General features: G+C 40.3%; 1 protein-coding gene across 1 annotated transcript; it reads left to right on the plus strand.

The window, feature by feature from the left end:
• Nucleotides 1-286: 286 nt before the first annotated feature.
• acsl5 (acyl-CoA synthetase long chain family member 5) lies at nucleotides 287-13,656 on the plus strand (the record flags this gene model as incomplete). The annotated part of the gene is made up of 20 exons (XM_084078044.1): nucleotides 287-442; nucleotides 1,066-1,177; nucleotides 2,066-2,130; nucleotides 2,244-2,345; nucleotides 3,182-3,281; nucleotides 3,722-3,900; nucleotides 4,593-4,625; nucleotides 4,723-4,774; nucleotides 6,092-6,165; nucleotides 6,505-6,582; nucleotides 7,252-7,386; nucleotides 7,655-7,789; nucleotides 8,002-8,097; nucleotides 8,521-8,593; nucleotides 8,985-9,073; nucleotides 10,197-10,313; nucleotides 10,609-10,752; nucleotides 11,150-11,251; nucleotides 11,528-11,599; nucleotides 13,519-13,656. The coding sequence occupies 20 exons, from the start codon at nucleotides 287-289 to the stop codon at nucleotides 13,654-13,656; spliced, it is 2,052 nt and encodes a 683-aa protein (XP_083934170.1).
• Between the last annotated feature and the right edge of the window lie 3,926 nt (nucleotides 13,657-17,582).

The following is a 17,582-nucleotide window of genomic DNA, read 5'->3' on the forward strand; positions in this document are numbered from 1 at the left end:
TGACTTTGACCTCACCAAGTGATTACTTATTAATTAATTGTTTTATTAATGAGTTTCATCATAGGAGGTTATTCATTTTTGCATCTTGTTTGAATAATATGACTGTGTTTCGCTTATGCTTAATCATGCCAAATTCCTGGCCGAAAGTCCATTCATGTGATGGCCTTATATTTTTACTGACATAATCTTTGTGGCATTCTCTGTTGTTATGAAACGGGTAATGCAAATAGAGCTTAAAGTCTGAATGCATCGCCAAATTGGTCTTTCCCTCCGTAGACCGTGCGGCATGGAGTTCCTAGTCCAGTTGCTGTTCTCCCCGCTGCCCACGTCAGCGATCGTCACACTGTTTGCCCTGGCAGCTGCTACCCTGGTCTACCTCAACACCAGACCCGCACCCATCCGTTCCCCTGCTAACCTCCGCTGCCAAACCCTGGGCATCAAGGTAACATTCTTGGTTTCCCATCTGTGACATATTTACCAAGCTTTATGTGTTCTAAAATTACTGCAACCCAAATGCATAGAGATATTTATTACATTGACTATTCTTGTCAATATCAAGAGGCAACTAGAAAAGGGTGCTCCACAGATTGTCTTAGCTTGGCTGGGTGGCCTACCCAGGGCTTTGTGACAACAGAGATGATGTGTAGCAATTTGTGAGTTTTGGACAAAATCTGTGGGATTATCTATTGTGGCAACAAAAGGTGTGTTTTGAAGCAAATGCAAAACATAATCTCTGTCCCGAGCCTTCAGTCCGTTAGAAATGGTGTTTCTTGAAATGTCTTTCCGCCTTAATAATATTAATTTGTGGTGTCATGGGCTGTTGTGTGAAAGATGCACGCACCATCAAATATTCAATGTTAATGTATCCAAAATACATATGAATTTATAACATTTGAGTTACTGTATACAAATTTAACTCTAGGTTAAATTAAGGACGCAGATTTTTAGAAGTTGGTGAGTTGAAGAATAAGGGTGATGGAAGTCACCCAGCATGCCACAGTGCCCCGTGTGAAAATGTGAATGTACCTGTACATTTTCAGAATATTATTGCATGTCCATATGTAGGATGGAGCTAGGAAGAGCGCTGTGTTGGAAGACAACAACAACCTGATGTCCTATTACTATGATGATGCCAAGACCCTCTACGAGGTCTTCCAGAGGGGTCTGAGAGTTTCAGGTGATCACAATTCCCTTTTACTCTTTCTGAACCATAAGCATTTTTAAAGGACCGATTTTGAACTTTTAAAATCTCATTCAGTTGGCCTATAAAGAAACCCAATAAAGACATTTAATGAAACTGGCCATCAGCCTCTGCCATTGTACTGTATACTACTACTATAGTATCAGAACAGTGTTTTCAGCGTTCTATAGTTTCTTAGTCTATTAAACTTACACTTTCAACTAAATGGTGAGCAGAATATGATTTATATATAATAAGTTACTTGTCCTTCAGGATATGTGAAATGTAGAGTGGTAAGTGGTAGAGTGGGCTGTGGCTCAATTGCTTGAGGCATGTAGTCTGCTATGGATGGCAAGCGCACCACATTAAAATTAAAAAGACCCTGCATGCTAGGTACATAGACTGCTATTGCCCTTGACCAAGGTACTGACATTACAATAGGAGTTGGTCCCCGGGCACAGCACTGTGGCTGTTCACTGCTAAGTAGTTTACATGTGTGGGTCGAATTCAGAGGACAGGTTTCCGCAAGGGGATCATAAAGTAACTTAATATCACCATACCAGTATTTGGTTTGAGTTAAGTATTTATACTGTGAATTCACTTTTTATTTTAACTTGTCCTTTATTTATATTCTATCCCAGAATATAAAAATATAGGCAAAGTCTATTGCCTATATTTGTGTAGGCTTTGCCTATGTACTGCATCACTTCAAATGGCTTTTAACTTGTTTCCCATCCCTGTCAGATAACGTTAAAGTTAGCTGAAACTTTCAATTGTTGAAACGTTTGTTGAAACTTGCCTACCGTGTAACACTCTGAATGTTAGTATTGATGATGGCACTATTATATTTGTTTTAGTAATTCCCATTCCTTCTTTGTACTGTAGGTAATGGGCCATGCTTAGGCTACAGAAAGCCAGGAAAGCCATATCAGTGGTTGAAGTACAGACAGGTACAATATCAAATGAACACCTTTGGGCCATTGGTAAATAATATAATTCAACATGGCAGTGAGCTGCTGTTGTACTGTCAAAATGACCTATATGCCACTATTGTCTTTTGAAGGTGTCTGATAGGGCAGAGCATTTGGGATCAGGGCTTCTTCACGGGGGCCTGAAGCCGAACCCTGATACCTTCATTGGCATCTTTGCCCAGAACAGACCTGAGGTAAGAATGGGCAATGCAAAAAGACAAGGGAAGGACAGGTTGACTTCAGGGGCCTCAAGCTAGTGATGACCTTTCGTAGAACAAGATGACACTGCTGACAAGTTAGCCACTTAAACGCTCTAGTCTTAGTTAAACAGACCTGAGTTACAATTGTACTTGGAACGCGCACTTCTTTGTCTACACCAAACCTCTTTACCAAAACTAGACTATCTACAAGATCACAATGCGTCGTGTTGCGACACATTGTGAGCTTGTAGATAGGCAATTGACTATTATCTATAGTCATGCTGGTGTTCAAGTGGTTAGTTGGGAGGGCGGCGGTGTCACAGCTTGTCGGGGTGCCCAGGGTATTCATCAGTGCTCCTGGAGATGACGTGCGTACTTCATAATTGCGAAGGCGCGCCTCCGCCCAAGTGGAGCTTACTATGAAATCCTGCTCGGCTTGTGTGTCTGTCTGTCTGTCTGTCTGTGTGCGTGCACTGCCTGTGTGCAGCCTCCAGAGTGCGCCAGAGTGCCGAGCAGGGTTTCTCTCACACACACACACACACACACACACACACACACACACACACACACACACACACACACACACACACACAGACGCCTGCACTACAGTGTGGCCATGAAGAACGCAGGAATGTAGACAATGCTCCGATTAAAATGCACACACCTGCAACATATTTCGAGCTGCGTTCGCTTCCAGCGTTTGCGCGTCTTACTTGTGGATATTCCATTCTAAGACACCAATTCAGCACAGGATTTAGACTGTGGAAAAAGTAAACGGGACCATCAGTTCATGGTCAAGTTTGTCCTTTCTGAAACGTTTTCATTCACAGTGGATTATTGGTGAATTGGCCTGTTACACCTACTCCATGGTTGCTGTTCCGCTGTACGACACTCTGGGTCCTGAGGCTCTTGTGTTCATTATTGACCGAGGTAATTGGAGTCTCTCTATTCTTCCACTATTTGCGCCTCATTAATGGTGTTAATTACATGGCTTGGTTTAAATCTAATAATCCCTGGAGTTCCACAGGGATCTATGCTTAGCTCTGCTTTCTTTTACTGGTACTAATCCTCTTTTCACATTTCACCTTCACATTTTCTTATCAATTTAATTTGATATAATCTGATCATCGCTGACTTGCTTTCACAAGACAACAATTATACCACATATCTCATCACTATAACGTCTCAGGTTGTAAATGAACACATTGCATTCTCTGTTCACATACACGCATTCGAAGGCCTGTAACCACACTGATATTTAAACAATATACTGTAGTTCAACAGTTAAAGAGTGGCTTCAACCATTATGAGCAGTGTAGAATCCACTATCGCAGATATAATGTTGTTTGTGTGTGTGTGCGTGCTTACAGCGGAGATCTCCACTGTGTTGTGTGACAACCAAAACAAGGCTGAGATGTTGCTGCAGAACCGAGAGACAGGGCAGTCATCTGTACTCAAGACCATTGTCATTATGGATTCCTTCGACTCTGAGCTGGTTGAGCGAGGAGCCAAGTGTGACGTGGATATCCTGTCCTGGGAGGCTGTAGAGGTGAGGCAAATGGACACAACGTTTGACGACTGTTGACATAAAGGCATTTTATTTAAAACATTTTAAAGAGTGGGGAGGGGGGGCATTTTTGTAACAACTTAAGCTCTAGGCTATATCGTTGTCGTACGGCAAACAGTGGAAATAGCTGTTCTACAAGCTCACAACGCGGTCATGATGTGCCACGTTGTGAGCTTGTAGATCTGCTATTTTCACAATTCATGTTTATTTGATAAAAGGACATTTTTGAAAGTTTTGACACATTTTAAAATTATGCCCAAAATAGGGATGCCAGGGCTCATGTGATTAAAATATATTTTGTAATAAAAATGTTGAATTGTGATTATTATCAAACATACATGTACAGTCTACATTTACCAAAAGGAAACGCATGCATTTAATTCAGTCTGACCAGAAGCGGGATGAAACATATCCCCCACCAGTGATAAAAATGAATGACCCGAAGAGGCATAGCAAAAGCACAGGCATGAGCAAGTTCTATCGTTTTGTTATTTCCATAGGAAAAAAAGAAAGGGAGGAAGGGCAAGGGGGAAAAGATATCAATCAAAGATTTTTTTTTAATACATATTTACACATAGTACCTGAGATAAGATATAAAGGTGTGTGATCATGGTTTTATTGTCTTGATTAAAAAGCGGTGTGTGTTGGTTGCTAATGCTAAAGTTGTTTTTCAGACACTGGGGAAAAACGATCTCCAAAAGCCAGTTGTAAGTACATACGCGCATGTCTCTACTGTATTTACAGTATAGGATGCATAGCAGATCATGGTGATATTCATTTTTTCATTCTATATTCTCCTCTCAGCCACCAAAGCCAGATGACCTCAGTATCATATGCTTCACCAGTGGCACTACAGGTGATCATTTACTATATTCTCTTGATTTTCTTTGCTTGCGTTTTGTTTTCTAAAACGCAAGTGGTGAGACTGCGACACATTATGCCACATGCATGTGCCCAGCAACACAGAGACACACAACACGCATGAGGTTCTTGCATGTACACACACACACGGAACAGACACGCCTTTCAGTTGAAGCCCACTAGACAACACGCACATCAAGTGCGCGTGCACCAGACACAAAAGTGGAGAGATTGCTGCGTGTAAATGGGGCGTGCCTCCTAGTAGTTGATAATGCTGTCAAAACATATCAGTTATATACAGTATGCAACATGTATATATGCATGCTGCTACAACAAATGGTTGCATTTATTCCACAATTTTTTTTCTTTGAGCTCAGACTGCACAGATTGTAACCGTTTAAGACTACATCTGACAATCAGATGATGGCGCTGTTCTCTGACTGCATGAAAGGAAATAAATGTACCATAATGGGCGAGTAAATGAATGACATTATACCGTTGTTAGCCCTTGCAAAGATATTACTGACTTTTTGGTCTGCAACATTGAACATGACATTAATTTGCCAGAAGTGAGTGCCCTCCAAAATAAATGATTGTTTCTATGAAGTGCCAGTGTATCTCTCACTCACTCTGTGCCTCACTATCTTTCTCCTGGTGCGTGCTGTGAATGCTGCCTGCACTTGGGCAAATGTGATTACAAAACTCACGTTTGACCCAGATCATGCAGTATATACAGTATGGCAACTAAACTAGCTACATCAACCATTTATCAACCATTACAAATAAAATAATGTCTGTCATCTTATGATGTTCATTTGACATTGAGTGTGTCCGTGAATTCCATATGTCTCTCTCTGTGTGTGCTCTTGCTCTCTCTCTCTCACACACACACACACACACACACACACACACACACACACACACACACACACACACACACACACACACACACACACCATCTCTCCCCCTCGCTTTTTCTCTCTCTGTGTTGTCCAAATCTTTCCTGTTCACACTGGGTTGAATGCGAGAGAGCCGCCACGCCCTCTCTCTTAACGCGTTCCACTGCCTATTCTACATGCTAAACAGGTGACCAACCCTCAGAGACATTCACTATCACCAAAGGCGCAGTAGAAATCGTACATTCTACTAATGATTTTCGGCCACAGGCACTAATCGATGGCCATACGGCCCGACAGCGGCTTGGTGTGTCAGCCTTTACACAGCTTGGGTAGGTCACTCAGCCTGACGGAGATATGCTCTCCGTGGTGCGACCTTTACTTGTTCCTAACTCTGCGATTATGTGCTTCCCCAGGAAACCCTAAGGGAGCTATGCTGACTCATGAGAATGTGGTCTCTGATGCTGCTGGCATGATCAAAAGCTTTGAGGTACAGTATAGATTCCTGCACTACATAATCACACTGATCATTCGTAACAGCATTTTAACCACTTAAACCATATATACGTGGATGACTGGAGTCCTCCAGGGCTCTATACTAGGCCCCCTCCTGTTTTTGCTCTGCACCAAATATCTTTGCTGAAAATAGCCAAAGTACAAAATCACAATGAGTCACATTGCGACAAGTTTTTTTTACATGAAAGGATATCTGACTATGAGCGCCAAGATGCCTGGGGGTTAAAGTTGGTTATGGATGATCACAACACTCATGATATCAGTACATTTGTAAACGGGCCTGTTACTAACAAGGTCCTCTTGATTCTCACAGGTAGCTGTTGGACCAAATACTAAAGATGTCAGCATTTCTTTCCTGCCTTTGGCACACATGTTTGAGAGGGTTGTACAGGTAAAATATGGACACTGCAACTGCATGTCACAATGAAATCTGGAGTGTTATACTGGAAGTCATGGTGACACATCTGCGTCAGGAGTCATTGTAGCCAATGCAAGCTTACGGTTCAGACACGTCAATTTCCCATGTCTTGCGGGTGGATTGTGGGCAGTGCTGGTCAGCCAGCTCTGGTGCCAGTTTTCTGGTGTGTAGTGCATTTGACAAGGTTGGCGTGGTTGGCTTACTGAAAGAAAACTAAATGCGAAACAGCTGCCAAAGGGATTCAACCACAGTGTTCTTTTCCTATTGGTTGACACCAGTCAAAGTTCACCAATGTTGAACTCCAAGCTTCAGAAACGTTGAAAGCGACATGCCTCAAAGCCGTTAATATGCCGTACCTTCCCTTTAGTCCCATAGAATGGAAGTGAACGGGGAAGCAGATGATTTTGGCACTTCTGACGCATGTGTGACCATGCCCTTAATTCAACTCGGTGTAAAAATGGTCCGTTTTCCCAGCTGTTAATCCCCAGATATGTAAAATACAGGACAACTGTGTATTATCAATTTGTTTATAATATATATTTCTTAAACACAAGACATCTTACGTTGCCATTCTCTTGAATGAAGATCGCTTTTACGAATATGTTTTTTTTTAAATAAGGAAGCTTTGCTGTGTTCTTTCAGACAGTGATGTATAGTTCTGGGGCCAAAGTGGGCTTCTTCCAGGGGGACATCAGACTTTTGCCAGATGACATGAAAGCCCTACAGCCCACTATTTTCCCTGTGGTGCCTCGACTTCTCAACCGTGTCTATGACAAAGTCAGTCCCAGGAACACACTGTCTGCTACACTAGACCGTTCATATCCAAACTCTACCTAAAGCCTGATTTATGCTTTGTTGTACGACGGTGTCGCGTGCAGAAAATAGCTGATTTACAACGCGTCACAGATTCAGAGCTTGTAATGTCGACGTGCGACACCATTGTGCAATGGAGCATAAATTAGGCATAACTCTTACAAAACCAAATTTCTCTCATGGTCATTTATGTCTTCGTAAGAAATATGTGAACCTATAATTGTCTTTATAGGTTCAGAGTGGAGCTAAGACACCTTTTAAGAAATGGCTGTTGAACTTTGCTGTGGAGAGGAAACTTGCAGAAGTAAGGGAAGGTGTCATCAGGAAAAACAGCATATGGGACACACTCATCTTCCACAAAGTCCAGGTACGCGTATCTGGCTTGTAGGCTTACAAGCGCAATTTGCACCATTCTATCCAATGAAGGCTGTGTACAAATAACCAAGAAAGACACCATACTCTGTGTGTGTGTGTGTGTGTGTGTGTGTGTGTGTGTGTGTGTGTGTGTGTGTGTGTGTGTTTTGGGGGGGGGGAAAGTAGCTCTCTAAATACTTGTGCTTGAACGTGTCTTGGTTCAAGGAGTCTCTAGGGGGAAGCGTGCGGGTCATGGTAACAGGAGCAGCGCCCATCTCTCCATCCGTTCTCGACTTCCTCAGGGCTTCTCTGGGTTGCCAGGTAAAGCTACAGTATCCTTTCTTATTTTGCAGACTTCTATATTCTACTGTGCCTTGAATGGAACATCAACAAACTATAATATTTCAAAGTTAAATTTTACTTTTGTTGCACATTTGTCACGATCTTGTCATAAATGTATAATAAATGCAAGAAAGGTGCATTGTGTCCATTGGCACCAAATTTGGTTGACCATTATGAACTCCTATATTATAATATAAAACATGCTGGGGGGGGCAAGGCTTTGACTTTTACAGGGGCCAGTTTCGAATTGCAGCCACCTGTAAGTGCTATTTTAGAGCGGTTTTGAAGAAGAGTAGGGATTTACAGCTAACCTATCGGTCTGGTATTGATTGGTTCATGTTGACATGACAACCCAGTTACAATCACCTGAGCCCTCTCTTTATTTTGATTGCTTCCAATTAGATTTTCGAGGCATATGGCCAAACAGAGTGCACTGCTGGCTGTACCTGCACTATGCCTGGAGATGCCACCTCTGGTATGTATTATATTTCACCACAAGAAACAAGAAACATGGAGCCCTATCTTGCCTACCCCTTATGCCTAAACTTTTTTTGGCTTTTTTTTTTACCATTTTGAAAAACATTTTAAAATCGTGAAAATGGCCGATCTACATTGACATGTAAGATTGTAGATCGGCTATTTGAACTATTTAAAAATGTTTTTTCAAAATGGTAAAAAGGCACCTGCCACTCAACATTAAATCACACAACAATGTCAACTTTTACAATTCCAAAGTACAGTACAGTGGAACAGCAACAATAACGGATTGTGTGTAAGGAGACCTAGCAGTTACTACATGCATAGCTTACCATTTTTGATCATCACGTTTGCCAAGCAGAACATTTGTTCTGATTTGATTTCCATAGGCCATGTTGGGATTCCAGTGCCATGCAATGTGGTGAAGTTAGTGGATGTTGAAGACATGAACTACTTTGCCTCCAATGGTGAAGGAGAGGTAAGTCTAATAGAAACCGACAGTCAAAGCTGAATTAGCGGTTGACATAGGGGTTGTACTTTTAACATGCAAGGGTTACATAGTCAATGTAGCTTTTTTTTACGGTGTAGTGCCGAAGGGGCCAGCCGTCAAGAACAGGGTTGGTCTGCATGCATGCTATGTTTGTATGTCCCCAGAAAAGTATACCAATCACAGCAAGCTACTGTACACAGCTCAGCTAATGCTGCTTACACCAATCACAACTCGCCTCACACTGCTAAACTCATGTTGCCACATTAGCACAACATTGGTGCTTCATTCACAAACTGAACACCTAGTAACTTCCCATCCATAGCTACAGTACAGATTGCACAGGGAAGCCATGCTGCTGGACTCAACAACTGTCTTGTTGAATCTTGTTTAATTGATCATTGTGCATTATCCCACAGAAACTATATTACATCCATTGTAAATGACAATGGACTTAATTTTGGACTCCATTTCTCTCAATGATTTCAATTACATACATTATAAACTAATATTTATCTATAACATTAAGTTTTGTATGTCCGTGTGCTCGCCACAGACATTTATGACATGTCAATGCAATAACTTGGCTCTGGAGGCATCCATCCCCAGGCCAGTGGGGAGATAAACGCTCCACCTGGTCCTCAGTCTGCCCCGTGACTTCCTCCCAGCTGGATGTGCCAGGAAAACCTCCCTGTAGAGGTGACCACGAGGCATCCTTACTAGATGCCCAAACCACCTCAACTGGCTCCTTTCTACGCAAAGGAGCAGCGGCTTTAGTCCGAGTCCCTCACGGATGCTACTTGCCTTATTAATCCCTATTATCCCTGAGGAAACTCATTCTGGCTTTTATTTAATTAACTACATTATAATGTCACAGCACTATATTATAATAACCTTGCATCACAGCACATAATTGAATGCGGAGGTTGTCTTACCAACCCGTCACAACACCAGGTGATTTCATTAATTAGGACACACTTGAACAGGGAGGGAGGAACTAATTGGTGATATCAGCTGTTTGGCTGGAATGATTAAGTAAAACCTACCATGTAGACACCTAATGTTAACATTATTTTATTTGATCATATTTTTGCTTTTTCACGGTCTCTAATAGGTGTGTGTCAAGGGCAAAAATGTGTTCAAGGGGTACCTGAAAGACCCAGAGAAGACTGCAGAGACCCTGGATAAAGATGGGTGGCTTCACACTGGGGACATTGGTAAATGGCTACCGGTAAGACCAAAAGACACACATTGTAACGTACAGTACACATCCTGATTAACTTTTATTGAGTATGAAAATCTACCCATAAGTGTCCATTTTGAGTGGTGCATAACGAATAACAACACTTTAATAGCAATGTGGGTTCTAACTGCATCCTAAACGTATCCATATTGCAACACAAACGGACAATGTAAAATACATGTTGATTCCCTGTGACGCATTGTAAGTCATGGAAAAACTTTGAATTTGGATTTTTATTTATCAAATGACTGCATATGAATGACACTTTTGTGCTCCATATCAGAGTGGAGTCCTGAAGATTATTGACCGAAAGAAGAATATTTTCAAGCTGGCTCAGGGGGAGTACATAGCACCAGAGAAGATTGAAAACGTCTACATACGCAGCGAACCCATAGCCCAGGTGTTCGTGCATGGAGACAGTCTACAGGTAAATCTACTTAGCAATGTACAATGTGTACCGGGGGGGTTGTTATTAACCACTTACAGTATGTAGATACCTTTGTATGACACATTATAGTAGCAATAATAGCCGATTTACAAGCTCACAGTTGTGAGCTCACAATGCATCGCACAGCAGTTGTGAACTTGTAGATCTGTAATTTTCCCTATTTTTTTTAATAAAAATGTTTTGAAAATGTACGCAAAACAGGGATGCCAGGATTAATGTGGCCTACATTTTTTTATCAAATTGTTAAATTGTGATATTATCAAACAATTATGAAAATCATCAGACAGACTACATTTCTCAAAAAGAAAATGCATGCATTTAGGGGGGGTAATCAAATCCTGCATGATCTCTCTCTCTGACCCCTCTGTGTCTCAAGTCGAGCCTGATAGCGATTGTGGTGCCAGATGCTGAGGTCCTTCCAAGCTTTGCTCAGAAACTAGGCTTGAATGGTTCACTGGAGGAACTGTGCACAAACAAGGTAAGGATTCTGTCAGATGTGCTGCTGTTCATACAGCTGATGCTTTGTGCAAAGCATTTGTTTATTACCTCTGCTTCTTTCCAAACTGAAGAAATGTTGTCTGTAAAATACCTGATAGTTATGAATACTGCTTATAATGTAAATACCAAATGGACATCATGCACTTGTGGGACATTTTCAAATAAACTGTTCTGTAATGATTTGTCGACTTTTAAAAGGTTAACTCCTTATGTGACTATATTTGGCTGTGATCACCAAATGATCTTTCTCTTGCAGGAAATCAAGAAGGCTGTTCTCGCTGACATGACCAAACTGGGCAGAGAAGGAGGACTCAAGTCATTTGAGCAGGTCACCATCAGTTGCAAACTGACTATTGTATACATAATTTAGGTCAAATTATATTGACTGTTAACAGGCAGAGGCTCTACCAGATGCAAAGGACCGTTCTTTGCAGAGTTACACAGTACCAGAAAATTAAAGGAGCAAAATGAACCAAAGAAATATCTCCATCTGCTGGTGAACTAAAGCCTCACAGTAGATGGCCGATCTACAAGCTCACAACGCCTCACAAATGTGCTGCGTTGTGAGCTTGTACATCTTCTATTTAAGGCATGCAACACCAGTGTGCAACTAAGTGTAAATCAGGCTTAAGCTGTCAGCTCCCTTTGATGTTTCAGTTGGGATGGAAATGATGGAAGTGCTGGTGTCAAATTTAAAGTAATCAAAGCAAACCAGTCTGAGTTTGGTTAACACTTTCTATGAAGCCCATGTCTATAATGCATTATAAACATACTTGTAATGCATTATAATATGCTTATAACAATGTATAATAGTTATAAGCACTAATTTAACTTTTTACTATTTTAATGGGACGGTGCACATTCATGAACACTAAAACAGGATTATGAATTACAACTATATGTACATGATTTGGTGTAAATATGCTGGACAGCGTACAGCTTATTTCATCCGTAGTCCCATAAACATGCATAATGCTTTATAACAATAACACATTAAAATGCCATATATGACATATTTTAGCAGTAATAATAATAATTGTGTTCCCTTTAGTTGTTTGGGTATTTGCACAGTATATTTGCGCTGTAGAATCTGTCCCCATTTCCCATCCTAATTATTCCTGTAGATGAAGTGGTTGCCATTAATACAGCGCCAGTGAACAGTTCGGGGTTAAGTGTCTTGCTATGGGACACAGACCCACCCAGACAGCCTCTCTACCCACTCAACTATGTCTGCCGTGAGGTCAAGTATCATAATGCTTCTTAATTGCTGGTCTTTTTTTGTAAGGAGCATCGCCCCAGACTTGCGCATAGTTGTGATAGATTATAATGCATTATACTCACTGTTATAATGCAATATAGTTTGATATTGATTATAAGTGGTCATTGGGTCCTTAAGTAAATTATTGACTTAACTGGTGGTGCATATATTTAATGCTATTTAATTTTACTTAAAGCACCCGAGGATCACTTAGTCACTTCCAGTATGACACTATAATGCATTAGAGCAGTAATTCTAATGCATTATAAAACATAATTAATTATTACATTTATGCAATACATGTAGGCCTATGTATTAAACAATACGTTATGATCCTGGCCAAAAGAAAGTATGAGTGACCAGCAATTACGTTTCATGATACGTGACCTTATAAATTGTTATAAAATGCTTTATAATGTGTTACAATTGTTCTAAATCATTGAGTACATATAAATGCTCATACTGTATCTGTAATTTTACAATGTTATAAGCAGCTTAAAATGCATGAATACTTCGACTTGTAAGTCATTACAAAATGCTTTAGAATGTGTTATGATTACTTATAAAGCTTTGAGTCTTTATGGATGCTAACTATAATTATAGTGTTATAAGCTGATTATTATGCATTATAAGTATGTTTATAAAGCATTATAGCCATGGGCCAAGAGTTAACTTGAGGGTAGATTTATAATTGGTTAAAAACGCCTGTAGCATTGCTGTAAATGTCCAGTCAATAATTAAGGACCTTCCAAGCATGATAAACCATGATAATTATGTGAGCATCCACACTGATATAGTTACATATTGTGGTGTGTCCACTTTAGTTAGAATGATTTTTTAAAAACTGGATATTTATGATTTTGTGCTTGGTGTGGACGGCCCATTACTGGGGGGAAATTGGTGACCTTCCCACATTGCAAACACAATACAAGGTCAACTACTTATTTGTTTCCAAAATTCAATTAATTATAGTTTTCTCTCACCTACAGGTGAAGGCTTTGCATCTCCATCCAGAACTGTTCACCATTGAGAATGGTCTTCTAACTCCTACACTCAAGGCCAAGAGGGCAGAGGTGAAAGCACTGTTCCAGCCACAGATAGATGAACTTTACGCCAGCATCCAGTAATTGGACAACCCACAAGAGCCTATTCTATTTTGGCTTTCTGCTTTTGACTTTGACATTAAAGCATGATTCAATTCATTGTTTATGCAGTAGTTCTATTTTTCTTTTACTTTAGATGCCACATATTGCATTAAGTCATGAAGTTTTGTTACAGAGCCCGTAGTTCTAAACAAAAGACACAGAATTCCTGAAAATACTGTGCAAAGACCCATTAATGACACTTAAAGGAATAGTTAACCCCAAAAAATATTTGTTTTGTTTTTGTAGCATTCCTAAGCCAATAATTTGAGTGAAAATGCTGGTCAATTGGGTCTCGCCGGTCATCAAATTGTCTTAGGAATGCGACAAACTAAAATCTCCACGAATTCAAGGCTTCACGGGGTGTGTAATTGATAGAAAATTAGTAATTCATTGGGTGAACTACTCCTTTAACCCCGTAACGGCCCCTTTTGAGCACTCATGACCATCTGAAACTGAATTTCCAAAGGTCCCCTTCCTTCTCAAACCGAATGGAACGCTATTTTCATTTTGACTTATGTCAAATGCACTTCAAAGTGAATACCACGGTAAGGCTGTGTTCACACTAGGTGCCTTTCAGAAAAAATAGGCACCTCCTTTTAACAACCCTATGAGAAATTACTAGAAAGGCGACAGCATAGCGGCCACTTTTTAGAAGGTGCTGGTTAGAGCATTTTTTCTGGCAGAGCAGAGCGCTTTTAAAAGTTGAGAATGGCTTTATGAGAAATGTACTCATGATGTGGACCACTTTGTATCGGGGTCCAATCACAACTATCCACAAGTGGCAGAGCGGCTCGGCTCGTCCAAGCTGATGGTCTAGGCCCTGCTGTCGACACCAGACTACCACCAGTATCCCTCCTCCTTCTGACTAACAAAAACTGTATAACCTGCACTGCTCCATACGGAGAAAGCCAACAGTGGAGGCAGCCAGTGAAGCGGAATACAGACAAGTCTGTGTTCGTTTGACAGCTTATCTAGAAAAGATAATATTGATACGTTTTAGGTGATAAATATGTCATGCTGTTGCTCAATCTTGATTAATTTCACATCTACACCTACTAGTTTAAAATGTCTTCAATATTTTGAACTTTCCATAGTTGCATAATTGAAGTCAGTTTATGATGTTTTAGCAGAAAAGACGCTGTAGGCAGCGCTTTTCCTTCATACAAGGCACTTTGTGTTAACATGTCCTAAAAAAAAAAACACATATGATCATACAATCCTTACCAACAAAAGTCAACTAGCAGGATGAATCTTTTTCCAGAAGAGTTATTTAGGCTTAGGGGACCAAAGAACAGCTTGTCCTTATCTATATTCTATCAGACCTCCCATTAATATGGCCAGTATCAAGACATGGAGAGACATTGTTTTCAGTATTTAGAAAAATGGTCTTGCTAAAGATCTACAATTAATATCAGTGTAGTCTTCAACACAAGTCCTCAGAAATGAAAAAGCTACATTTGTGTTTTCAGACCAGATAGTTAAACTAACATTTCAAAATGAATGGGCTTGAGTTGGACACTCAAAAGCAGCATAATGGCTTTGTTCTTATCCAGAGTCCAGCCTAATTTATACTTCATCATACAACTGTGCCACTCACTGAAAATCCCAAAATTTCTACTGAAAAAAACAGTTATCTTCGGCAAGGGACACAGTTGTGTGACAAAGTATAAATTAGCCATTATTCATAGCCTCAAACTAAGTCTCCTTTAATCTGTTAATAGGAACCACAAGATCTGTGCTTGGGTCCAGAGGGTCATCTCTATGTTTAAAGTGCCTCACTGCTTTCTCCATAGCCCCAGGCAGTTAATGGAGGATAATGTCCTCTCTCTCTGTCTATCTCTGGCCACACTTACTACAAGGATCAATGCTCTGTGTAGAGTCGAAGACCTATGAAGATCAGGCTCTCTTTACCAGGGCTACCTGTGTCGATGATGAACTATCACCTCCCCCCCAATAATAGGCAAATTCAGCATTGGGTTCATTTTATGAACACTGTTGAACTTGTTTTTGCATACCAGAAGTCTGCAGTGCTTACAGATACTTCCCTGCAGTGGACCAAAGTGAAACCAATGGTCCAATTCAACCGCTACCTGAGCAAGGGAATTCTGTCAACATCCTTATCTAAGTTCACTGAGGTTAAGCCCCTGTTCCAACTGAAGCCTTCTTTATACTTAGTCATACAACTCGCAGAAAGTAACTTGATTTTCAACTGACAGACATTCACACTGACAGCCATTTTTCAGAAATCTGTTATCTCTGGCACGAGTCTTAGTTTAAATTAGCTTGAAGTGTTGAATTTGAGAATAACAGACTCAGCAGGATGGCAAGTCAATTATTGGTATTATCAGATTTTGTACTCTTTTTTTTTTTCTTCTTTTTTTTTTTTCTTCCAATAACTCCTGTGGGTGGAACAAAGGTTCATTCTGTCTCCCTGCCTGGTCCTACTACATCCCTGGAAGTGTTTAAAACGGCAACAATTCCAGCCAACGGCTTGTTCCTCCAAAACCAGCAAAATAGATTTTCCCTCCAACCCTAGCCACTGAGGACCTCCAGCCAGGTGTATTTAATATATAAACCAGGGGTCTTCAACGTTTTTCAGGCCAAGGACCCCTTAGCTGAGAGAGAGAGATGAAGCAGGGACCCCCACTACATCTTGTATAACATATTGCAGATAAATCCTTTTCATAGATTTCATAGACTTGTTTGACAGTATACTATCATCAGTGTTGGACCCCTGAATTATAAACAAAACCTGTAATAGTTTCCCTGTCAGAAATTCAACCTATTCTGTTTGGATGGTTTAACAAATCAAACTCTCCCTTGGTTATTCTCGAAGGTTACTCAAGGCAAGAAAAGGCAAGCCAGCCATGAAAAAAAAAACACCCTCATTTTGCCTAAGTCATGTTATCTGCCTTTATTTATATCAGCCTAACTTTACTCGCCTAACACTGCTCATTCATCCTGCCTTATTGCCCATGTTCAGAATGCTTGTTACATTCAAAATAATTTCTGCCCTAAGTCAAAAAGTTTGCCTCTAAATTGCTTAGGTCATTTTTGGAACGTAACAAGTATTCTGATAGGCTGAGGACATAGGCAATAAGGCACAATGAAGCAGTGTTATGAGAGTAGAGTTAGGGAGAAATGTCAATTTGGCCCAAAAATGACGTAGGCAATTATGCTATGAGGCTAAATGATGGGCTTATAGGCCTATCAGACAGCAATGTGCATATAGCCACAGTATATTGCAATAGAATTGCCATTTTAAACCAGTTGTGAGTGATGAACACTCCAATGATAAATAGATAAAAAACAAGACAATAATTCTCAATTAAAAATGAGAATGTATGACATATTTACATTCTGATTTTGTAGTGATAACTTAAACTGGGAAATAAGTAGCCATGTGGGGACAGTAAAGATCCTATACTGCCATCTCGTGTCCAGAAACAAAATAGCTTGTTTTACTTCAGGGACACTCAGCCGTTCTAATGCTGCTGCAGCTGGATAGCCCTCACACACTCACTTGTTACTTCTTACTTGAAGTTCTGAATGTATTGCTAACCCAGTGGTTCCAAAACTTTTTAGCTCAAGACCTAAAACAGAAATCAGATGTTTGCCCGGCCGGCACCCAAACTAGTGAAAATAATATGGTTCACATGATGCTCGTCTGTCACAAGATATGCTTGAAACATATGTTTCAGGGCTAGTGAAAATAGCAGATCTACTACAAGCTCACACAATGCATCCCGAGCTTGCAGATCTGCTACTCTCACTACTTCTTAAACATTTGTTTTCTAATTTAGGGAATTTCTTAGAATATTTTTTATTTTATTCATGAAATTATTTTTGACAAATTAATTTGTTTTCAACTCATGAAAATGTGTGATTTTTGGGGGGGAAATATTTAG

The sequence above is a fragment of the Gymnoscopelus microlampas genome (assembly GCF_963454915.1).
Source record: "Gymnoscopelus microlampas genome assembly, chromosome: 14".
In the NCBI taxonomy this organism is placed as follows: domain Eukaryota; kingdom Metazoa; phylum Chordata; class Actinopteri; order Myctophiformes; family Myctophidae; genus Gymnoscopelus; species Gymnoscopelus microlampas.